The sequence below is a fragment of the Cydia splendana genome, chromosome 18 (assembly GCF_910591565.1).
Source record: "Cydia splendana chromosome 18, ilCydSple1.2, whole genome shotgun sequence".
NCBI lineage: Eukaryota > Metazoa > Arthropoda > Insecta > Lepidoptera > Tortricidae > Cydia > Cydia splendana.
This window is the reverse complement of record NC_085977.1, coordinates 9,038,820-9,061,581: the sequence shown is the minus strand read 5'-3', so window position 1 is coordinate 9,061,581 and position 22,762 is coordinate 9,038,820. Positions and strand designations below refer to the sequence as shown.

Sequence of the window (22,762 nt, the reverse complement as noted above, 5' to 3'; positions counted from 1 at the left end):
ACGGCTGTGAGAGCGTGATGGAATTAGATTATACACAGTCGATATTTTTATTATTAATAAAATACGACCTTTAACTGAATATACATATCCATATATCTATTGATACAAATTAGTGTTATTAATACATCATACTTTGAAGTTGTTCAGTTGTCGATTAGGGTGAATTATAATTACATCGCCTTTTCCAATAATAAGTTGTATTTGGCTTGAACAGTACAAATAATTTCAAAAAGATACCGGAAAAAGAGTACTAATACTAGAGTCTTACAGGATCAGTTTTTTTATTTTAGACACGGATTAGTACAATTGTTGGCTGTACAACTTTGTACAAGGCCAATATTAATTACAGCACGAGCCAACAAACCCCACCGCGCTGGTGAAGCCACTCCGCCAATTTATTCAGCTTAATTAAATGACAGTAAGTAAATAGCGGGAACAAATTGGAAGTGGTGCCGTATTGTGTTCGCCGAGCGCACGGCGAGCGGCGACTGCGAGAGCTGTTCGACTTGCTGCCCAAGTTTTAGGCAGTAAGTCAGCCCGAGCGCGATATTACTTCATTTGCAACTTTATGACCTCGCATTTCCCTTCGGCGGTCGCGCGAATGCCCCGCTTCTTCTCTTGGTTATTTTATGAAAAAACTCTCAGGCAGTTTCCTTAAAATTATTATCTCAAGAAGCCTCTCTTCCTTTGTCCCAGACATAGTGGGAAAAAATAGGCTGAAAATAAGTGGCTCTTGTTATACTTTTTGTCAAATACAACGTTGACGATATATTTAATTAGCAATGCTATTTTGTTCGTATTTTTATTCCAGACAGACTGTTGGCAATAACTTTAAAAGGGCGTGAGCGCGAAGCATGGCAAAGAATAGATGTACGTAATGTTTGTTCGACCCGTATACCTACTTATGAGAGGAGGTTTGTCTATAGTTGCAATTGCATTGATATGTATGTATAGACAATTGAAATTATTAATTATTAGTTTAGGATGAAATGCTATAATCCTAGATAATATCATTTCTAATGCGGACATAAAATAACTGCATAATATACTAAAGTAGTTAATAAAAAGCTAAACGTTTCATATTTTTCAGCGGATGACTTTAATATAAAGTCCGTTCACATCTTTGTTTTGTGTCAGTTTTAAAATGGTGATAAAACTGCGAGGTGGTCATAAAATTGCTAATTGTGCGGCGCAGTCTCACGTCTAAACGGGCTGCGTCGGGCAACTTCATTGAAACTTGCCTCTTTATATAAACGTCAGCTATTTCAAATTAATGGTAGGTACTTCTTTTATGCGCAGTTCTTTATAAGCACTGCTTTAACTTAAGCGTTGCACTAAAATGCTGGTTGATGTCTTATTCTGCAAGTTTGTGTTAAAGCTGCACTTAGAATACAAGGCTGATGAAGTTTTTAATATTGGCTTCTATTATAACAAACCTAAAGTCCCAATTAATCTTCCCTCTTTGATGTACTTCATTTATGTATACCGGGTGTGGCCTGTAACACGAGCAAATAATTAAAACATAGATTGTACTCCTACAAACGGTGACACTACATTACAACGGCAATACATTGCGTCTTAGAATAAACTTTAAGGTGTATTAAAAATCAAACCACAAGTTATTTTTAAAAGTCGCTGAACAAATGTTGGTCAGTATGAGGAGTACAGCCTACAGTTAAATTTTTTGCTCATATTACAGGCCACACCCGGTATAAGCAAATTGCATGACTATTTATTTTAATTGTAATCAATACGTAACATTTAAGATTAAAGTGGTATTTATATTACATCTTACTAGACAAATACACACAAACCTACTACTTTTTTAAGTTGATTCGGGTAAAATATTACATTCTAAGCTAATGTATTCTCGTAGTTCATTTTACATAACCAACTTTCAATTTCAACCACACAATAACTAAATACAATATGTTTATAAATAAACAGTACAATAGGAGCAAGTTTAAATTCCCCTTAAGCCTCAAGTAGAAGTTGGGATGTAGTTTTAATGCGTGTAAATGTAGAGGCGATTTGGGCCCTCAATATGAGAGGGAGGTACAATGGAGACAAAACTACAGCAAAGCCTGTTGGATAGGTTCTCAATACTTGGGTTGCAGAATCCGATTACATTGTTTAACGACTGTAGGTCTGTGAATGGAATTGTTCTATTAATAATAAATAGTCACCCTTAGGGCCACTTGCACCATTCTCTAACCCTGGGTTAACCGGTTAATCCTGGAGTTACCATGGTTACCAGTACAATTTGACACTGGGTTAACAGTTTAACCGGTTAACCCCGGGTTTGTGGGATGGTGCAAGTGACGCTTATGGGTAAAAAAACATGCCTAGTTACTCGTTGTAGAAACGTCAATTGATTAAAAAAAATGTTAAGCAAATATGTTTTTTCGTTGTTTAATATTAAGACGAAATCTAGCAAGATTAATTTGAATTTTTGAACCAGCTGTAACTCAAAATAATTAAGGTCGTTTCTCAAAAAGTTGGCACCGCCACCTGTAAATAGGTTTATGTTAGAACTTTTTTTTCATTATGTATAATTTTTATATATAAAATTTTAACACATATTTAGAGAGACTTTTTACACAGAGGCCTAATACTTTGAAAAAGATTTAATAAATATTGATTAAGAAAAAAAATATTGTAACTACGTTTATCCGTTAACCTGCCGTGTCCCAACGCGAGGTACTGATGTTCCGAGCTATGAAAACCACACAAATGATTAACTTAATTTAACGTTATTACCGTATTTTATTAACATATATCCTTAACTTTTAAAGTATTGCTATCGCATAATAATATTATACTTATATTTTAAGTTATTCGGCTTCAAAGTTTGTCCAAGGCAATTCTTGACAGTCACCTGGCGCGTCACGTTCACGATGATTGTATAACCCCCATCGCACCTTTCACGTCTCACTCTGCACGAGCCGAAGCCGTCACTCATCAGCTATCACCTGGTAGGACGAAGACGTGGTTATTTTGCTTCGCAAATAAAACACAAACCACAAAGTATCGGAAATTGGAGTTTGTAATGGGTAAGTACTCTTTATCCTGGAGTCGATATCTTGCTAATTATGTAACCTATCGCATTACTATCACGATATGTAACGTAAACAATAGTTTAGTTTTATATGCCTAAGTATGGAGTTCATCAAGCTAATACATTTTGTGTATTCGCGATATAACTGCCATTTTCTCCATCACCTGCATATCGTCCACCTGGCTAAAACTGCCAGGTGGCTGAGATTTTGCGGCAGGTTAATGTCACTGATACCACAACTAATACTCGTAATTATATAATTATATAGCGGTTATATCGCTTTTGTGTGTTAATTTAGGAATAAAAACTATCCTGTCTGTTAAAGCTGCATATTATTGAAATTTGTGTACTTTTGTCTTAAGTCTCGTTAACCTGTCCAAAAAAGGCAGGTGAATGATGCAATGGCAGGTGAATGAAGCGTCATTCACTTGCCATATGACAGGTGATCGATAACTATTTAAAATCCACGTTACATATACTCAAACTAGATTTGTGACGTCCCACGGGAAAAGGTACCTTATGAGGGTTTTTAGTTATAGACATATATTAAAATGATTTGTAAAAAGGTGAATACATGCTCATTGGTCCCGATACAGATTGGTCCCGTTTTTGTCAAAACCCAGTTCTGATGATGGGATCCATGAAGAATCGAGGGAACTCCTCAACTCTTAAAGGCATACATATAGTGATTTTTGTGTTCTTATTTACAAATCAAGCATATACATTCACAAAAGTGACATTTGATGAAGTGGAACTGCTGATGAAGATCAGAACGGAACTCTTCAACGACGCATAGTTCACGTTTGGCGATTTGTCCTCTTCGTTATGTTTGTTAAGCAAATTAAGTTTTTGAGCCACATTTTTGTCAATCTCGAGTTACGATGATGGGATCCATGAGGAATCGAGGGAACTCCTCAAATCTTAAAGGCATGCGTATTGTGACTTTTGGATTTTCATCAGAAAATCAAGCATTTTCATTAAAAACTGTCGCATTTGATGAAGTGGAACTGCTGATGAAGATCAGAACGGAACTCTTCAACGACGCATAGTTCACGTTTGGCGATTTGTCCTCTTCGTTATGTTTGTTAAGCAAATTAAGTTTTTGAGCCACATTTTTGTCAATCTCGAGTTACGATGATGGGATCCATGAGGAATCGAGGGAACTCCTCAAATCTTAAAGGCATGCGTATTGTGACTTTTGGATTTTCATCAGAAAATCAAGCATTTTCATTAAAAACTGTCGCATTTGATGAAGTGGAACTGCTGATGATAATCAGAACAGATCTCTTCAACGACGCATAGTACACGTTTGGCGATTTAGATTTGGACTTGGATTGGGAATGGGGCTGGGACCCGGTCTCAGACTCGGGTCCGGACTCGGACTGCTCTCTCAAGTGCTCATCAAGACGTGTTGGATGACCAAAACAGTGTGCGTCTATGTTGCACCAAACCTGAGTTCCACTAGGTGCTGCGAGGGTTCAGCATCAGCTCTATCTTGGGTACTGCTCTTCCAAGTGCTCATCAAGACGTGTTGGATGACCAAAACAGCATGTGTCTATGTTGCACCAAACCTGAGTTCCACTAGGTGCTGCGAGGGTTCAGCATCAGCTGTATCTTGGGTACTGCCCTCCCAAGTCCTCATCAAGACGTGTCGAATGACCAGAACAGCGTGTGTCTATGTTGCACCAAAACTGAGTTCCACTAGGTACTGCGAGGGTTCAGCATCAGCTCTATCTGGGGTACTGCTCTCTCAAGTGCTCATCAAGACGTGTTGGATGACCAAAACAGTGTGTGTCTATGTTGCACCAAACCTGAGTTCCACTAGGTGCTGCGAGGGTTCAGCATCAGCTCTATCTTGGGTACTGCCCTCCCAAGTCCTCATCAAAACGTGTCGAATGACCAAAACAGCGTGTGTCTATGTTGCACCAAACCTGAGTTCCACTAGGTGCTGCGAGGGTTCAGCATCAGCTGTATCTTGGGTACTGCCCTCCCAAGTCCTCATCAAGACGTGTCGAATGACCAAAACAGCGTGTGTCTATGTTGCACCAAACCTGAGTTCCACTAGGTACTGCGAGGGTTCAGCATCAGCTCTATCTTGGGTACTGCTCTTCCAAGTGCTCATCAAGACGTGTTGGATGACCGAAACAGCGTGTGTCTATGTTGCACCAAACCTGAGTTCCACTAGGTGCTGCGAGGGTTCAGCATCAGCTCGATCTTGGGTACTGCCCTCCCAAGTCCTCATCAAAACGTGTCAAATGACCAAAACAGCGTGTGTCTATGTTGCACCAAACCTGAGTTCCACTAGGTGCTGCGAGGGTTCAGCATCAGCTGTATCTTGGGTACTGCCCTCCCAAGTCCTCATCAAGACGTGTCGAATGACCAAAACAGCGTGTGTCTATGTTGCACCAAACCTGAGTTCCACTAGGTACTGCGAGGGTTCAGCATCAGCTCTATCTTGGGTACTGCTCTTCCAAGTGCTCATCAAGACGTGTTGGATGACCGAAACAGCGTGTGTCTATGTTGCACCAAACCTGAGTTCCACTAGGTGCTGCGAGGGTTCAGCATCAGCTCGATCTTGGGTACTGCCCTCCCAAGTCCTCATCAAAACGTGTCGAATGACCAAAACAGCGTGTGTCTATGTTGCACCAAACCTGAGTTCCACTAGGTGCTGCGAGGGTTCAGCATCAGCTGTATCTTGGGTACTGCCCTCCCAAGTCCTCATCAAGACGTGTCGAATGACCAAAACAGCGTGTGTCTATGTTGCACCAAACCTGAGTTCCACTAGGTACTGCGAGGGTTCAGCATCAGCTCTATCTTGGGTACTGCCCTCCCAAGTCCTCATGAAGACGTGTCGAATGACCAAAACAGCGTGTGTCTATGTTGCATCAAACCTGAGTTCCACTAGGTACTGCGATGGTCCAGCATCAGCTCTATCTTGAGTTCTGCTCTCCCAAGTGCTCACCAAGACGAGTTGGATGACCAAAACTGCATGTACCTATGTTGCACCAAACCTGAGTTCCACTAGGTACTGCGAGGGTGAATAGACAGTAAAATTGAATTTACTTATTCACAGAAACTTGTTGTTAAATTGGGAATCGAATCGAAGGAGAGGTGGGATCCAAAATTTTAATCATCATGGTGGACAATAAGGTCCCTTCTTACAGAAGATGACACATTTTTCGATTATTTTTAGAAGGCATTGAAAATGATGTGGTGGACAGGTGGATGACACTCATTACAGGTGAACGATGACAAGAAACCAGGTTAACGGCAACGGACACAGGTTAATGACGCCTCTCGATAACCTGTCAATATTTTCATTGGAATTTGTACTTATTTCTCGATAACCTGCTTCTACTATCGATAACCTGGAGACAAAATATCGTTCACCTGTCCTTGATATCATTAACCTGAATTTCAAACGCCTATATCTCCTAAACTAATTGAAGGAATTGCTTCCCTTCCACATTTTCTAATAGTTAAAGTTGCCTTTTAACGATCCCAATAAAAAAAAAAGCGAAAATGCAAAATTTTTGAAAAACGTTAACGTTAACCTGGCGGTGCCAACTTTTTGAGAAACGACCTTAAATGATTACAGAACCCCGCTATTTATCCCGAAAACACCACATGCTGTCATAAAACTTCGTGGATTAATTGTTGATGAACTTCTTCTGCTATTAACTGGCTAGCCTTCTGCGTCATATATTTAACGGTGAATGAAAGTTACGGCGAAATTACTGTGTCGCATAAATAAATTCTTTGACCCTCGTTGCCCCATCTCATTTAGTTTTAAAGCCACTGAACCTGCAGCAGACAATTATGACATCTCATAGCGCTCCAAACTTTTTTTTTAAGAATTGCTCCAGGTAAGTTGACGCGATAAGCCGAGATAATTATTTTATGGATCTTAATGAGGTTATAATGATAGCTTTTAGTAATTAGATATCTCCTTCATTAAACTTTGCTTTTCAGGATCGCATGTTAAAAATTAAGGTAACATTATTTTAACCTTAATTAATTAGTTACTTAAGTAAAAACAGCTGAAGGTTGGTCCTCAGAGATATTCGGTAGACCTGTATTTTATACTCTATCTGCCGTATTCGAACTTCAAGATATTCACAAGAGACGACACGTACTAGATCCATTCTAGATACGTTATAGTTTAGATATCAACTAGTTCTCTTTTGTAGCGCAATTCGGGCAACCAATGTCACTTTTACGTTAGATAGAGTAAGATATCTATTAGATGTGAATTGGATCTCTAAGTCATATCCTGTGGAAATCGTTCAACAGTATCTCCAGAATCGCGCAAATGTCAAATTTGACAGGTTAGATCTTAAACATATCGTTATCGTATCTTGGTGATGTCTAAAAGATGTATAATGGGTGATTCTTAAATTGTGTCAAAAAAATAAAAATTCACATATGTTTATATTTTTTACATATTATTACATATATCAAAAGTACATACAAAAAGCAATTTTTTGATTCATATGGTCAAGCTTAATACCCTCAGGAAAGGTAAATAAAATGAGTACATAAACACGGTTGTGACAAAGTGTCCCTCAGTCGTGACATTTCGGCATTTTGGTGGTCAACTCGGCTATTTTAATTTATATAGTTATTTTAACGTAGCCTAAGTCACTCATATGACTACGACAAACCTAATGACAGCTCAGACGTTGACATCCGACAAACTATAAAGGCTGTAGAGCGTGACAAAAAATTCGATACACATCATCATACATACAAACGAAAAACATTTTTTTTGCTTTGACAGTCGGGCAATAGTAGCAAATGATCTGTAGCTAATAAAAATGCATTTCTGAAAAGTGCATGTGCCTCTAAATTAATCAAATGAATTAAGAATGACACGGCCACGTGTCTATATGTCACGAACGTGGACTCAAAAGTCCGTGGCGGTGACAGATTTTTGAGGCCACGGTCGTGATAATTTGGAATATGTTCGATATTACATAAACATATCCTTGGATTTTGCAAATGTTAAATAATTAGCTTAATCTGCAATGTATGAGGTATCATCATATATATAAAATTGAAAAACCAGAACGGGATAAAAAACGAGCGAAGAAGAGAGATGGCGCCTTACAAATTTCTAAAAAAGTTTTTGACACGTATCTCGAATACAACGCACGTATGATAAGAAAAAACTGTTTAAATCTATTATCTACATATGAGAATAAAACTAGAACATAAAAACTATCGCTTTCGATGCGTATTTAATTTACAATAAGGAAAAGAAATTTTCATAACAATCTTCATTTTACGACTTCGACCATTTCTCGGCAACTCTCGGTTGCTTTCGTTTGGCGGTGCTACAGATTAGACCAAATAATCCGTAAGTTAAAGTAACCTAAATTATGTTTGTCATGTTGGTATACAGGTATTTCTGAGTTTTTTTACACGAAGTAAAATAAAAAGTGCTGCCAACCTCAACCTTAGTCCATAGCCCATACGAGTGAATTATGCCATTTATGACATATCAATCAAATTAATATTATCGTATGATTATCGTGTTAATAATTTGTATTTTATTGTTTTAAATTTCTTTATGAGTTATTATTATTCAGATTGATTTTCATGGCTTCGGCAAACATTGTCATTCGTCCAGGGAAAGGGCTGCCGAGATGAGCCAAAAATACAAAGTTATAGAATGGGAGACGAGCGTACTTGGGACAACAAAATGGGAGACGCCCGATGGCGAGAGCTATCGCAAGATCGCAAGAAACATGACGTGATCTGGTATCGGAGGCCAGGTGAGTCCTTTGGATCGTTGCGTCACCTTAGCCGTAGTAATGTTAAGATCCAAAAAGGGAAATGGGGACTACCTACGTTTGTATGAAAAGGCGATTTATGGGTGGTGGTCGTCCATATTAGTGGCTTAAAGCGGAAAATAAGTAATCTAATGAACGTTTTTGCAACTAGGCTTACGGAATTTAGAATATTCAGGATTGACGAATATTACAATCTTGCCTAACGCAAAGGCTCCTCGTATTTCGCTTACTAATGATATCTCCAATTTCGGGGTAAACTTACTGGCAGTGTTTACTTAGTGAAATACTTGTTTGAACAAACTATCATTGCTCAAACAAGCCGATACCTATCTACATATTTCACGTATTTTGGAGGGGTGCGAGTCCAGCTAAACTTTTTCTAGATCGGAAAACACGAATGCATCAGAATAAGTATGTAAAACATTTTTAGAAACACAAAATTATTTCCTTTAATTACTTTATGATACTGTACTGTGCTAAACTGCTGTTACCTTTGCTATATCGCATATTATGATTATATTGAAATGTGTGCGTCACTTGTTTAAAAATTTGTCAAATTTAATTGAGTTTGAATCCAATATTCATAAAGTGTGCCGTGCCAGGGCTCCGTGATAGCTAATCCGCAACTTTATGCACGCGTAAATTCAACCAGGAAGACCGAGGTGGGCTAGTGCTTATAAATTGAGAGTTCTAAGGTGGGCTCCCCTCGGCTGTATACATCGGTTAAGTGAGGTTACGGCCCTCCACACTTTGTCAAAACAGGCCGGCATCTGGCTCCGATATACTGCAACCTTTATTAACAAAGTTATATGAGGGTTCATGTTTGTCGTAAAATTTAATACACGAAAGCAGACCCATGCGAATTTATGTGGGTCCGATTGTGACTCTGCTTGCTAATGTCATTGGTTAGATACTTGTGATTTAAGAATCACGTGCTGTTGTGATACATGTTGTGCTGTTATGAGCATTTTTTCAGGAAAAAGGCGCGTGCTGTTGTTATATATGTTGAGCGAGTATGCGCATTTTTTATTTATTTTTCGACTTATAGAAGGTTTTATTTCGTAATGTAACTGAAATTTTCGTGCAATTTAAATACCTACAAATTAAACTTAATAAAAAAAAATATTCTAGTTCTACGAAATGTGTCTGTGAGGGTCCAATTGTAGTAAAGACTAAACTGCAAATCTTTTTTTCTCCTATTAATTAGGATAGAAAGAGCTCGTGATTCTGAGTAGAAAGCCCAATTTTGTAAAAAAAGTGTAGGGGACAACTTTAAATAAAATGGCCCAAATGCATATTTCAATAATAATCACTTGAAAGTAAAGCCTGACAACAGTTTATTTAACCCTGAGATAGTGTCGCTGCAAACAGCTTACGTATGGCAATAATGTGCGTACGTCATGTATAGTCGGGGTAGTGGGCATTGGCTTCATGTTGATACTCGTATAATGTCAAAGCATTGCTTACAGAGAATTCGGTTCTTTCAACCTATTCGTTAAAATCTGATTCTTAATATTCAATATTTATATATTCTTCGTTTTCTGACTCTGACGAAGTCTGATTTTCATCAGATGTTGTGTCGCTTTCAGGACCACCAACCTCGATTATAAAACGTTCAGTCTCCAATTCGATTATAGGATTTTTATCGTCGATCTACAAATAAATGAAAATGATATGGTCTTAAATGAAATATTAAAGTTTAAACCAAACAACTAACCAGTTCAATACAACCGCACTATAAAATGTCAATACCGGTCATGTCAACAACCAAATTTAAAACATTGTTTATTGGAATGCTATGTAATCCTTCGTCTTTTTTAAGCTGTAAGTATTTCATTGCATTCACTACAATTGTTTTCGCATCTTTAGTATATTTTTTTTGGCTTTTTTGTAATAAAACCATTTATATTTGAATATATTCGTAGATATTTTCCGTTTGTTTACATCGGTGACATTCGATGACATCCAACGTTCGTTGTCAAAGAGTACTTGTTGCCAGTAAAAAAAATTAGTACCATTGAAAATCCGCAAAATGGCGAGGGTCAAATAAACTGTTGTCAGGCTATAATTATAATTAATTAATTATGTTGTATATAGTTTTGAACAATAAATTTAAGAGTTGCAAGCTTGACTTTGGATAGACGAAGGGGCATAGCTATTATGGTCAATATACATCCTATTGTGTAAAATATTTTCTATAATGTCAATACCCAGGGAGTAAAATGGGACTACGTTTATTTATATGGAGAAGCCGTCGTCGACCATATTAGTCTTTTGGTTTTATGTACAGTGATTGAAAGCGCAAACACATGTTTAATCTCGTTTTTCCTTAGTATTTTCGTAAATTTGAAGATCAATGCGGAACCATTTAATTTATCTCTAGGAAATAACAAACAAGCTTATGAAAATCTTAAAGAAATCATGTTTCAAGAAACTCTTTTCAATAATAGCTGGGAAGAGCTAGAAAATCCACGGCGCCAGGCTCACCCTCGCCCCAGAGAAGAACAATTCGCCTAAGTGACAATTCATCTTTCTAAGTGCTGTTTCCCCGATACTGAATAAAATATGCGAAACTACCTTTTACTCATATACATTTTGGAAATGTCCAGATAGAAAATAACACTGACACATTTTTCTATTGTTCTTTGCCGGGCATCAAAATGCCTTACTTTCATATAGGTAAAGATAAAATTAATTAATTAAAGACTTCTAAACACAGTAAGTAAAGCTTATATATTTATTCAGCAAGATAGTAATTTTTAAAGTAAGTAACTTGTATCGGTTATATAGTCCACAGCTCAGGCCGCGTAACCAACATGCCAATCGCTTACGCTCCGTAGCGATCGAAAGTATCGAAACGCAACTGTCACTGTCGCACTAATATGGAAGAGTGATAGAGAGACAAAGCGTTTCGTTGTCGTAGCGATAGCAATTGTCACCTTGGCTAGGCCGGGTCAAATAAACATGATTTGTCACTTAAATAGATTACAAAAGAACGCAAAAAATATCTAACATTGCAATGCAGTCGTACAAACAATGCAGTCAAATTAAATCCTTGTAAACCTATCCGAGTTTACACACCTACCTACATCAATTTTTGGGACTGCTCTTGGCAACAAAGTCAACAAACTCATTAGATACTACATAATAGATAAACGCCGTCGGCTAATAAAGGAGGCTCGCTCTATACATGCCTCAATCATTCATTATTATTGAGTCGGCTTTTGTTACTTCCCTACTTTCGAGACAGTGGTGGATCCCAAAAGTTCCCAACGGATTGCAAATCCCCTGGATTACGTGACTCGCGTATAACTATACTAATTTAAACATATATACGTAGTCATAACGTGCATTGAAATGACTGGCAGGAACGTGGACTCATTACGTTCGCGATGATGGAATATTTAAGCCGGAAAAAATGATTGCGTTATTTTTTAATACGTTTTAATGAAACTTACGCTAACAAGAAAACAAATAATGTTGAATACAGAATTTCTTCAATTAAGTGCAATTAAACCGTGTTGTTATAGAAATGTACATTACAACTACAGAGTATTTTTATTACATTTAATAACCCATCCTGGGGAAAAAATAAAAAATAGGACCAATCTGTAAGTATGCATATACTTTCAAACCAATAATATATAATTGATTTAAACTAACATTATTTTCACCTATAAATAAACCATCAGATCAGGCCAATTCAGTCCCGTGTTACTTTTTAAATTAAAAAATATTATTCTAAATCGGTTTAAAAGGACGGAATTCTAAGGTAAGAAACATTAATAGGGTAGAAATATTTATAACCGAATTGAACTCCTTTTTTTGAAACATTGATATCGGTTAAAAGGAAGAGCAGCAGAATAATTTCATTTTAACATCAATCGTACCCCATCTCGTTCCCTTGTACTAATAATAATAATATTGTCCAAGCAGCAAATCGTTCTATGTAATATAAGATTTAATGCATTGGAATTTGGAGTGTTGTCAAAATCAGATCAAATTGAGACCAGTAGTAAAGCATACCTAAATATGGCGCATCTAATATATTTTTAATTGTAATTGCTGTGCATCTTAATGTATGTTTAAAGTATCATTTCTCTTTGAGGTCCCTTTGTTTCACATAAAGTTTTAAGTCATAATGTATTGTTTGTCATAATTGTCATAAAACTGAAACCGTAAACTTTTCAGGATTTTCGTAAGGTTATCCTATAGATAGGTTAGGTTAGGTAAGGTTTGTTTTTATGGCAATCCTGAAAAGATACGCGTTTCTGAACCAAATAAATTATGACTAACGAAAACGCGGACAAACAATACATTATGACTTAAAACTTTTTGGGAAGCAATAGAGACCCTTTCTCTTTATTTTTGCTTCAATGACACATTTTTTTCACATTACGGATAACTATAAGAGTTGATAACTATCGCTACAAATAGTCTAACCAATATGAGTTAAATTATGTTTATCCTCAGTGAGTGCGGTTAGATCAGCTGAAAAGTTTATATAATGTACACGGAAGGGATAATGAACTTGTTTATCGTGTGTTATTTAAATACTAGGGACCGCTAATGGAATTCTGGCATATTTACATCCCCGAAACGGATTATGTGATAGGCATATAAGTTTATAAGTGTTATATGTACAATCCAATGTAATGTACCTAAACAGTAATTTGGCAGGTGTATTATATCTAAATTATTATTGTGTTATTTAATTTATTTATTAGGTAAGTTGATATTTGTTTGTATGGTAATTTAATCTTGTATTATCTTGTAGCGTTTTGGGGTTACCTGTAAAGCAGGCCACTGACGAGCCTTCCAAATGGATGCCGTTACAATGGATTCACCCAAATGGACGGCATCCTAATATTAAACATTGTACGTTTTTGACATTCACGGACCGATATTGGATTGCAGCCACGCTATTTGGACTGTTGGAAGGCTCGTCAGTGGCCACCTTTAGCCTGCAAGAGTTTTCCACAAATAAAATAAAATAAAATATGCATTTCAAAAGTAGGCACTGGAACAACATTCAGATTTTTAATTTCTGTTACTAACTTAACAATGATATGATATTTATTACTCTCTAAGTCTCTACGCATTGCGCTCGTATGAAATACAAGCGTGAACGAGATGCATTTAGAATTATTATAATGTCAAATTTAAATGAAATCATTAACAGATTAACGGTCAAGGAATTTAATTTCAGTATCATTTGTACATTGAGACCTTGTCACAGTGACAATAGTATGAAGTCTCTAGCTACTTCCATATTGAATGTCGCTGAGACAAGGTACAAAATGGTACGGAAATTAAATTCTTTGACTGTACTATTACATTTAGAAGACTCGATGCTTTAAGTTCGTCATACATAGTATGTAACTATTACGCAATATTTGATTGAGATAGATGAATACCTAACTTGTATAAATCATTTATGTCTTTTAATTTAAATAGAGACATTGACATCGTCCGTTTAAGCACCTCTAATTCAATTAAGGAGCCTTCGAAGCTCGTTTGCATGAGTTTGCATTTTTAAGCGAGATTGAGGCGCTTTTCAAGTGAATTTTGACAAGTTGACGTCGCGCCGTGCAAGCGGCACCCGAGGGGGCCAAATTGTAATGAAGAACAATTTGACTGGACCCGCTACTGCGACTCAAATACTAGCTGCATTTTTAATAAATATTTGGGTTATTCTCCAAGCGCTGCTGGTTAAATTTTTGTTTTATCTATGAGAAGAATATTTCGATGCCTAATTTTAAAACATTGATCAGAATTTCATTGATAAATATTTGTTCAAAGAATTCGGGTTGGGATCATATTTCATTATTTTTATTCGGCTTAGCGTTATAAATAGATGTCTACTACTTTAAAGCAGGGCAAATTTCTGGTTGAAGAAATGTCTCTGTTGAACAGATGGCAGATTATATACATAACCGTTTTATAAAAAGAAATTACCATCTAAAATGGCCTCGAGTAATATTAAAGGGGATCAAGTAGTTGCGTTAAGAAAAATACACGTTATGTTACTAATAACACTAACTTTATGTGTCATTCAAATCTGTTTGAACTTGCAACTATTTGCCCGAGGATAAAGCTACAACATAAATAAGTTTTAAAATGTCACTTACGGTTGTTGTACATGGTGGGGCAAAATACACAAGAATAAGGTGTAGATATTCAAACATGATACCAATATAATTTCAATCTCAGTACGTCGTTCTCATCAAGCCATCAGTGAGCGCGAGAACCCGATACTGCTGCAATACGGTAACATACAGCCGTATTCGAACAATGAGATACGTTAAATACTAGATATTGAAACGATATGGATCGGATATGTCAGTGTCAAAAAAGTGTCAAAAGTGACGTTTCTTCAAACAAAAACTTTACTTTCGACACTTCTTTGACAGTGACATATCCGATCCATATCGTTTCACTAGATATTGAAACGATATTCTAGTATTTGACGTATCTCATTGTTCGAATACATCTGACTATAATATAAACATATTTGCTTGTTTCTACCGTAGTTGGATTAGATATGCTACGCGGTGTAACTGTTTAAAAAAACCAGCTACGGCGTAGCGTGTGGGGACTATGCAACCAACAACAGCAAGTAGCTGCCCAACAGCAAGTTTCTTCAAACAAAAACATCACTTTTGACACTGACATATCTAATCCATATCGTATCTAGCCGTAATATTTGACGAATCTTAAAGTTCGAATCGGGCCGTAACTCGACAGGTTTGAATTTGTGACTTGCCGCTAAATTCTTCTCAAACGTGACATGACGACATGTATTAAAGTTCAAGATTATGTTATTAAATGGCAAATATAGTTATTTACATATTATATATAATTATAGTTATTTATTAAAATAATCGCTGAGTTTCACTTGGTGCATTTAAATCATACGATCTATAGTTTTGTAATTAATCATGTCAGCCACAACTCAGTAGGCTAAAGCGATATCACAATCATTCGACGAACTCAAGATTCAAGATTTCGACGAATTTGTCAGTAACGATCACGGTTAAATACACAGAACGTGAACGGAACATACGTTACATGGCAAATGCAGCATAGATACATTTCGGGTTGAAAACTTTGTGAACCCAAGCATAAAGTTTGATGGAAGACCGAGTTTGTAGAAGGGAAATCACTATATCTAAATGTCTGCGATGGCGATGTCCATCCCCAGCGAGGCTTGGAGGCAGTTTCGAATGCAAAATTCGATATTTGAATTTCAAAATACTCGACAACGTCCGGGCTGTTATGGCAAAAACTGCAGTGGGACTATTACGATACTCGTCATTTTATTTATTGACTAACTTTTATTCGGCTGATGCGTTTTTCTATTTTTTGGCGATATATTTACATATATTGTGAAGGTTCAGTAACACGGTATACTTAGTTAACTGTTAATTTAGATTAGTTAATAATTTACTGAATAGGAAAAAAATTCACAGATTTCGTGCCTCACACGACTATCGAGCACATAGGAAATGAATCTACGGAATTCGAAAAAATATTGTCGCTGAGCGACGAGAAAGTCTGGATAAGGAAAAAGTTACAAAATAAAACTACAACGTTGAATGATAATTATTTTATTCTTAGATTAACACAAGTATCCTTGACATAACGCATGTGAACAAACAAATTGCAAAATTTCCACACGCGTATCGAAGTTTGAATAATTGTCGCCGTGGCGCATAAGTATAGGTACATATTTCATTTTTCGATTAATAAGCAGGATAATTAATGTTCAAAGTACAAGAAAATATGAAAACTCAAGCTTGCAAGATATGAAATTTTCTTGACAGCAGTTTGACGCGACGAGAGATGACCATAACAGCGTTTGTCTATGTTGCACCAAACCTGAGTTCCAAAAGGTACTACCAGGGTTCAGCATCAGCTATCTTGGGTAATGCTCTACCATGTGATCATCATGACGAATCGGATGTCCAAAACAGCGCTTGCCTACGTTGCACCAAACCTGAGTTCCGCTAGGTACAACCAGGGTTCAGCATCAGCTCTATCTTGGGTACTACTCTCCTAAGTGCTCATCAAGACGAGTCGGATGACCAAAACAGCGTGTGCCTATGTTGCAACAAACCTGAGTTCCTTTAGGTACAGCCAGGGTTCAACATCAGCTCTATCTTGGGTACTACTCTCCTAAGTGCTCATCGAGACGAGTCCGATGACCAAAACAGCGTGTGCTTATGTTGTATTAAACCCGAGCTCCACTAGGTACTGCCAGGGTTCAGCATCAGCTATCTGCTAGCTGCCGCCAGCAACATGCTGAGGTGAGACCATTTCGTGGCACTTTTTCTTTTTTATGTTTCTGTATAAGTTTTTATTTTGTGTTTGTGCTCACGAATAAAATTATATATCTATATCTATCTCTACCTCTACCTCTACCTCTACCTCTACCTCTACCTCTACCTCTACCTCTACCTCTACCTCTACCTCTACCTCTACCTCTACCTCTACCTCTACCTCTACCTCTACCTCTACCTCTACCTCTACCTCTACCTCTACCTCTACCTCTACCTCTACCTCTACCTCTACCTCTACCTCTACCTCTACCTCTACCTCTACCTCTACCTCTACCTCTACCTCTACCTCTACCTCTACCTCTACCTCTACCTCTACCTCTACCTCTACCTCTACCTCTACCTCTACCTCTACCTCTACCTCTACCTCTACCTCTACCTCTACCTCTACCTCTACCTCTACCTCTACCTCTACCTCTACCTCTACCTCTATTTCTACCTCTACCTCTACCTCTACCTCTATCTCTATTTCTATTTCCACCACCACAAGAATGCATAGATTGTCGAATAGTGCGTTCTGACTTTTTGACTATTTTAAGGTTAGGCTACAGGGCAAACCCTTAACCCGATCGTCTTTGTTTTAGGCTCAAATTGTAGCTAATTAAATTGTCCAGAGCCGTTTTTCTCAAATTTTTGATATCATTCTTCGTTTCCAAATTATCGAGCACCAAAATTAAAAATTCGGAAAAAATTTAATTTTATTTTCACTATTTCGACCATAACTTTTTTCGTTTTTGAAGTTCTCGAATAATTATTTTTGCACCTTACAGCTCTCGTGATTATGCGTCTTTTGAGCCTATTTTTTAATATCATATCTTCACAACTTTCCGAGATATAAGGGGATCGCACTTTTTCGTGAAATCGGACCCTATACTGGAGCGAACGAAAAGACATTTCCAATGTCAAAAGGATGCTTAGCTAATAAATTTGCTGACTGTATGGCAGAAAACGGTCACATGCGCAAGTAAGGGTTTTGCGTTAGGTACATATGATTGTAGGCTGTTTGTTTTTAATTTCAGTTTGATTATTTCCTACCGTTTGACTCATGCTTGACCGGTATCAATTATTTGGTGTCATGCAGTATATTTTTCTTTATTATCATAAAAAGTTGAGGTTAGAATGTCTAAAAGTTATAGAGATAGGTATATACTGGCGAACAGCATAAACTTAGCAATAGGGTTCCAATTGCCACTTTTTGGGTTATAAATACAGAACTATAAATTGTAGTCGAATATGATTTTATAAAGGACATATTCCATATTCATTATGCTAAAGCAAATAAAATATCTCTATTCCTTACGATAACGAGCCATCGAACATTAAAAGCAATCACGTAGTTATTGGCGTACCTACTGCGATTTTGTCTATTATCTGGCAACCGTGTCGCAGAATACCTCTTATGATTCGTCCTGGTATTCAAATAAAATAAGGAGAGCGCGGAAGTGACGCCAGAGTGCGACTATTGGCTATACTTTTCATGAATACTGCAATTGGAACTTGTCTGAAACACTTTTGTGTGCTTATTCATTCAGCGTATATAATTCACTGTGTTATCAAAGTTCTTATTTATACATTATGTAGGTATAGAATATATTTATAAGCGCTAATTACCAATTTCCAGTAACATTGAAATCGATGTATACAATGCATAAAAAAGTATATGAATATTATATGCATGCACGCACTTTAGCAAAAACCTACAAAGAAAAAGTAGTGTATAATAATAATAACTTTGTTCTCAAATGAATGCTAATCAAAATCATTATTATAATAATAATACATATTTTTATACCAATGTGTTGTTCCACACAAACAATCAAATTTTTACCTAATCTTACTCAAGAAATACCATCTCCATCGAGTATACAAAGGGTTTAAAACCGTTCATACACCATTTAGCCCGGCCCCGGAGGAACTGCCTATCTGCCTCGCGCCTTCGCCATAAAAGAAACTACTATGCGCAATTTCACAGTTGTAGGCTTCTGAAGATAAAAATATAATGGAGCAGGCTCAGGAGGCTTTGTTGGGCTTCGGATGTTTACTTTTATTTTAAGGTTTACAATATAAAGGTCCGCTAGACCTTTTCAAACTTAGCTAAATTAGTTTTCTGTTTCGGTTACGTGAAAGGTTAGTTAATAAGTAGGTAGTTTTGTAAACCTATGACTATCGTATACTTATCGGGATTAAATACATTCTAAAATATAATAACTATTTAAATCATCGTTTTGTGTATTGGGATTGGGTTGATTTATATAAATGTGAAATACATTTTAAGAAAAGGAAAAATTAATATAATAAAGATTATTTTCAAAAACTGAAACGAGGCATGGAGGCCAGCGTAGTGGTCGGACGGTTGAATAAATATCGGTTAATGTGTTGAAACTACACTCACGATCAATGAAATCGCGTCACTTTTTTATGGACAGATCCACTTCTCTTAAGTGCACTATGAAAGATACCACATTAGAAATGGCCGCATAAATGGGCTTATAAAACTTACCTATATCAGCCGCACCAGTCGCATGCAGAAGGTCGGCGAGAAGCTCCGGCTCGTGGCAGGCTATGGCGAGCCGGTCGTCGTGCAGGCTGAGCCGGGCGCCCTCCAGCTCGCCGGGGGCCGCCTCGCGCAGCTGCAGCGCCACCGCGCCCTCGCCGCCCACCGCGGCGCTGTACATCAGCACCGCGCGCGGCGAGAACGTCGGCAGCGGCAGCCGCGTGGTTGCCACCTGCAGACAATCATTGGGGTAAAGCTTACGCCTTGGCTATGGAACGCACGCTCCGAGCGTCGACGCTCGACGATGATGCCGACCGCCATGCATTGGTTAAAACAAATGTATCGCGGTCGGGCGTCAGCTTTCAACGTGCACGCTCGCAGCGTGCGTTCCTTGTCCGGTCGAGTTCAAAAACATCTTTACAAGCCATCGTTCCAACATTGACGTATAATATCTAAGGACTGGCCTTACGGGCAATGATAATGGGACATGAATGGGGCCAGTACAGCGGTGTGACACCGCTACAACGCGATTGGTTGATGAGTTCGCAACACGCGCGCGATTGGTCGCAACTAGTTGCGTTAGACTGCACCATTGGCTCGAAATCGTAAGTGACACCGCTGAACTAGTACCATTTTAGTGTCCGTAAGGCCCGTCCTTAGATATTACTTATACGTCAATGCGTTCCAAAAATATATTTATACGACCTTAATGTCAAGGCCTTAGAGGCGCTTAAATATGTCTACCTCTTAATTTGTTTGTATGTATTTTATGTGTCATAAATTAAGTACCTATCCAAAAAAAATTTGAGTGAGAAATGTATTTGTAAAATAACGATACAAGTAAGTGTTTGCAGTCTTTGTTATACAGTCTTGTTTTGTTCCATTACTAAAACATAATTATACTGAAATTAAAATAAAATGCACTTTAAAAACTCTCAATTCAATTTAGAGTTCATTTCGATTTTGTAAAAAAGTAGTTCTGTTTAAGGTATTCAAACAAACGTTGCTTTTTTAAGCCCTAGCCTATTACGTAATATTTAAAATAAATGAAATGAATAAATAAATTTGCCTCTGTAGAACTCCACTAATTATTTCACCAAGACCTATCTACGATCACAGATTTAATTAAGCTAATTGCTTTTACTAAACGAGTTAGCTTCTGCATCTGCGCTCAGATCTTAGAAATAATGTAATATACTTAGGTAGAACAAAAACGATGCAATCTGTCATCGTTCGCTAGTTAACAATATTCCATTAGGGAGCGCCCTGGGCTGATTTAATCGCGTTATAATGTACCTAAGTCGAGGGCTCGACGCTCGACAAAGCCTTCGATAATTACTTGCAAGCAACTATTTATTTGCCACAACGTTAGCACGGTAATGGCACAATTAAGGAATATTGTTAGGCGCAGCGATAATGGATTTAATGGTGCTGAAATTGTTTCAGTCAAATGTTTATTGTTTAGTGTGTTAAGTATATTATATGATGTGAAAGTTTTTCGCATGCTATGATTTTTTTTAAATACCTACTTATCTAATATATTTGTCTATGCGCTTTTAAAAAAGCAAATGGATTTTATTTTTTAAAGTAAATGGCTTTTGTTCTAACTGATATAAAAAAATCAAGATGTGATTTTAGAACCCGTAAAATTTTGGAGTAATGAGCAACATATTTAGTGTGTTAGGAGAGTGTGTATACCTAAAAGAATGCGTAGAATGTTTGTAACATGCAACCGACATGTAATTAGTTTAAAGTTAGTTATTTATCATCATACATAGTAACAAGGTAACCACATTAATAACACTGAAGACTTGGACCTCCAAGCAGTGATTACCAGTCGTATTTAGGCGATTACCAGTCAACGAGGGATAATCGCTGTGTGATCAACGCTGCGTTACCTGCCGGGCGGTGGGATCGGGCCCTAATGCCAGGTAGATTTACAGCCCAATTGCTGCTTTACTTAACATTGGATGAAAATTTTAATTAGTTGAGGGATTATGATTAAATTATTTGACCTAATATCTAAATTCGCACGTACTTTGTGTCGCTGAGCCACACTAGTAAGTATAGTTTTTAAATTCGTATCGTAAATAGAGACTGAAAAATTAATCACTCAAAAAAAATAGGGTTGTTTCCTATACATCTATGTGTTACACTACCGTTATAAAATCAAATTTACAAAAATAAACGGTAGCGGTAGGTAAGGTAACTCATGTTTCGGGGCGTCATGGCAGAATGTTCGCGATCCCATGATGTCTCCCATACGGCAATGCGGGTAAAGCCGATGTGGGTTTAGTGGGTAGGACGTCTCCCCCTTTTCTCACTAAGAAAAAGGAATGGGGGATGGGAGTCCCACATAACCCCCGACGCCTCCCAGGTTACAGGGGGCATGCGTCACAGCATTACCACATCGTAAAAAAAAAGAGAAAAAAAGTAACCCATGTTCTTTAAATGCCCTTTAATCGGTATGGTATGGTAAGTACAGTCTTAATTAATAAGTAAGATAACTTAATATCCGACCCATTTTGTACCTTGTCACAGTGACAAAAGTATGAGCTCTCTAGCGACTTTCATATTGGTCACTGTGACAATTTACTAAATGGGTCGGAAATTAAATTCTTTGACTGTAGGTACATTATCGAAAAATCGAAACGAAAAATTGCATGACCACTTTATGGTATGAATTCATTCCTAATGTTTCCATGCAACTTTTGCAGCTCGCTGTAAATCCTTTCCAGAATGCGTTGCAACATTACCAACAATAACTTGCAGTGTAAACCGGGTTGCAAGCAAAAAGCTGGGTTGTTAATTACTAAATCAGAATTTCCGTGTATGTACCAATTAAACTCACATCTAATATGAGTGCTAGGAAAGTTTTTAACGGTGCGTTTGTAGCCAACCGCTACAAAAGCATGAATTATTATTAGCATATTCAACTCACACACAAAGGTATGTGAAATAGACATTTAATGGAACGTGAATCATTGCGTCGCGTCGAAATGAATCTAAGGCTTAAACTCCATCCCAGGTAACGAGGCAAATGCAATTCACAATGGAAACAATAGGTACTATTAGT

The 22,762-nt window shown here is 37.4% G+C and overlaps 2 protein-coding genes across 3 annotated transcripts in view; one reads left to right on the top strand and one right to left on the bottom strand.

The window, feature by feature from the left end:
- LOC134799522 (AF4/FMR2 family member lilli) overlaps positions 1 to 22,762 on the bottom strand; it is a 287,646-nt gene that overhangs the window by 83,003 nt on the left and 181,881 nt on the right. For both annotated transcript variants that reach the window (XM_063771941.1, XM_063771942.1), the window contains exon 3: positions 19,693 to 19,918. In XM_063771941.1, coding sequence (XP_063628011.1) covers positions 19,693 to 19,918 — 226 coding nt within the window. The remainder of the gene's footprint in view (positions 1 to 19,692; positions 19,919 to 22,762) is intronic.
- Positions 1 to 22,762, top strand: part of LOC134799545 (CAAX prenyl protease 2) — a 271,391-nt gene that overhangs the window by 139,795 nt on the left and 108,834 nt on the right. The gene's annotated exons all lie outside the window — the stretch shown is intronic.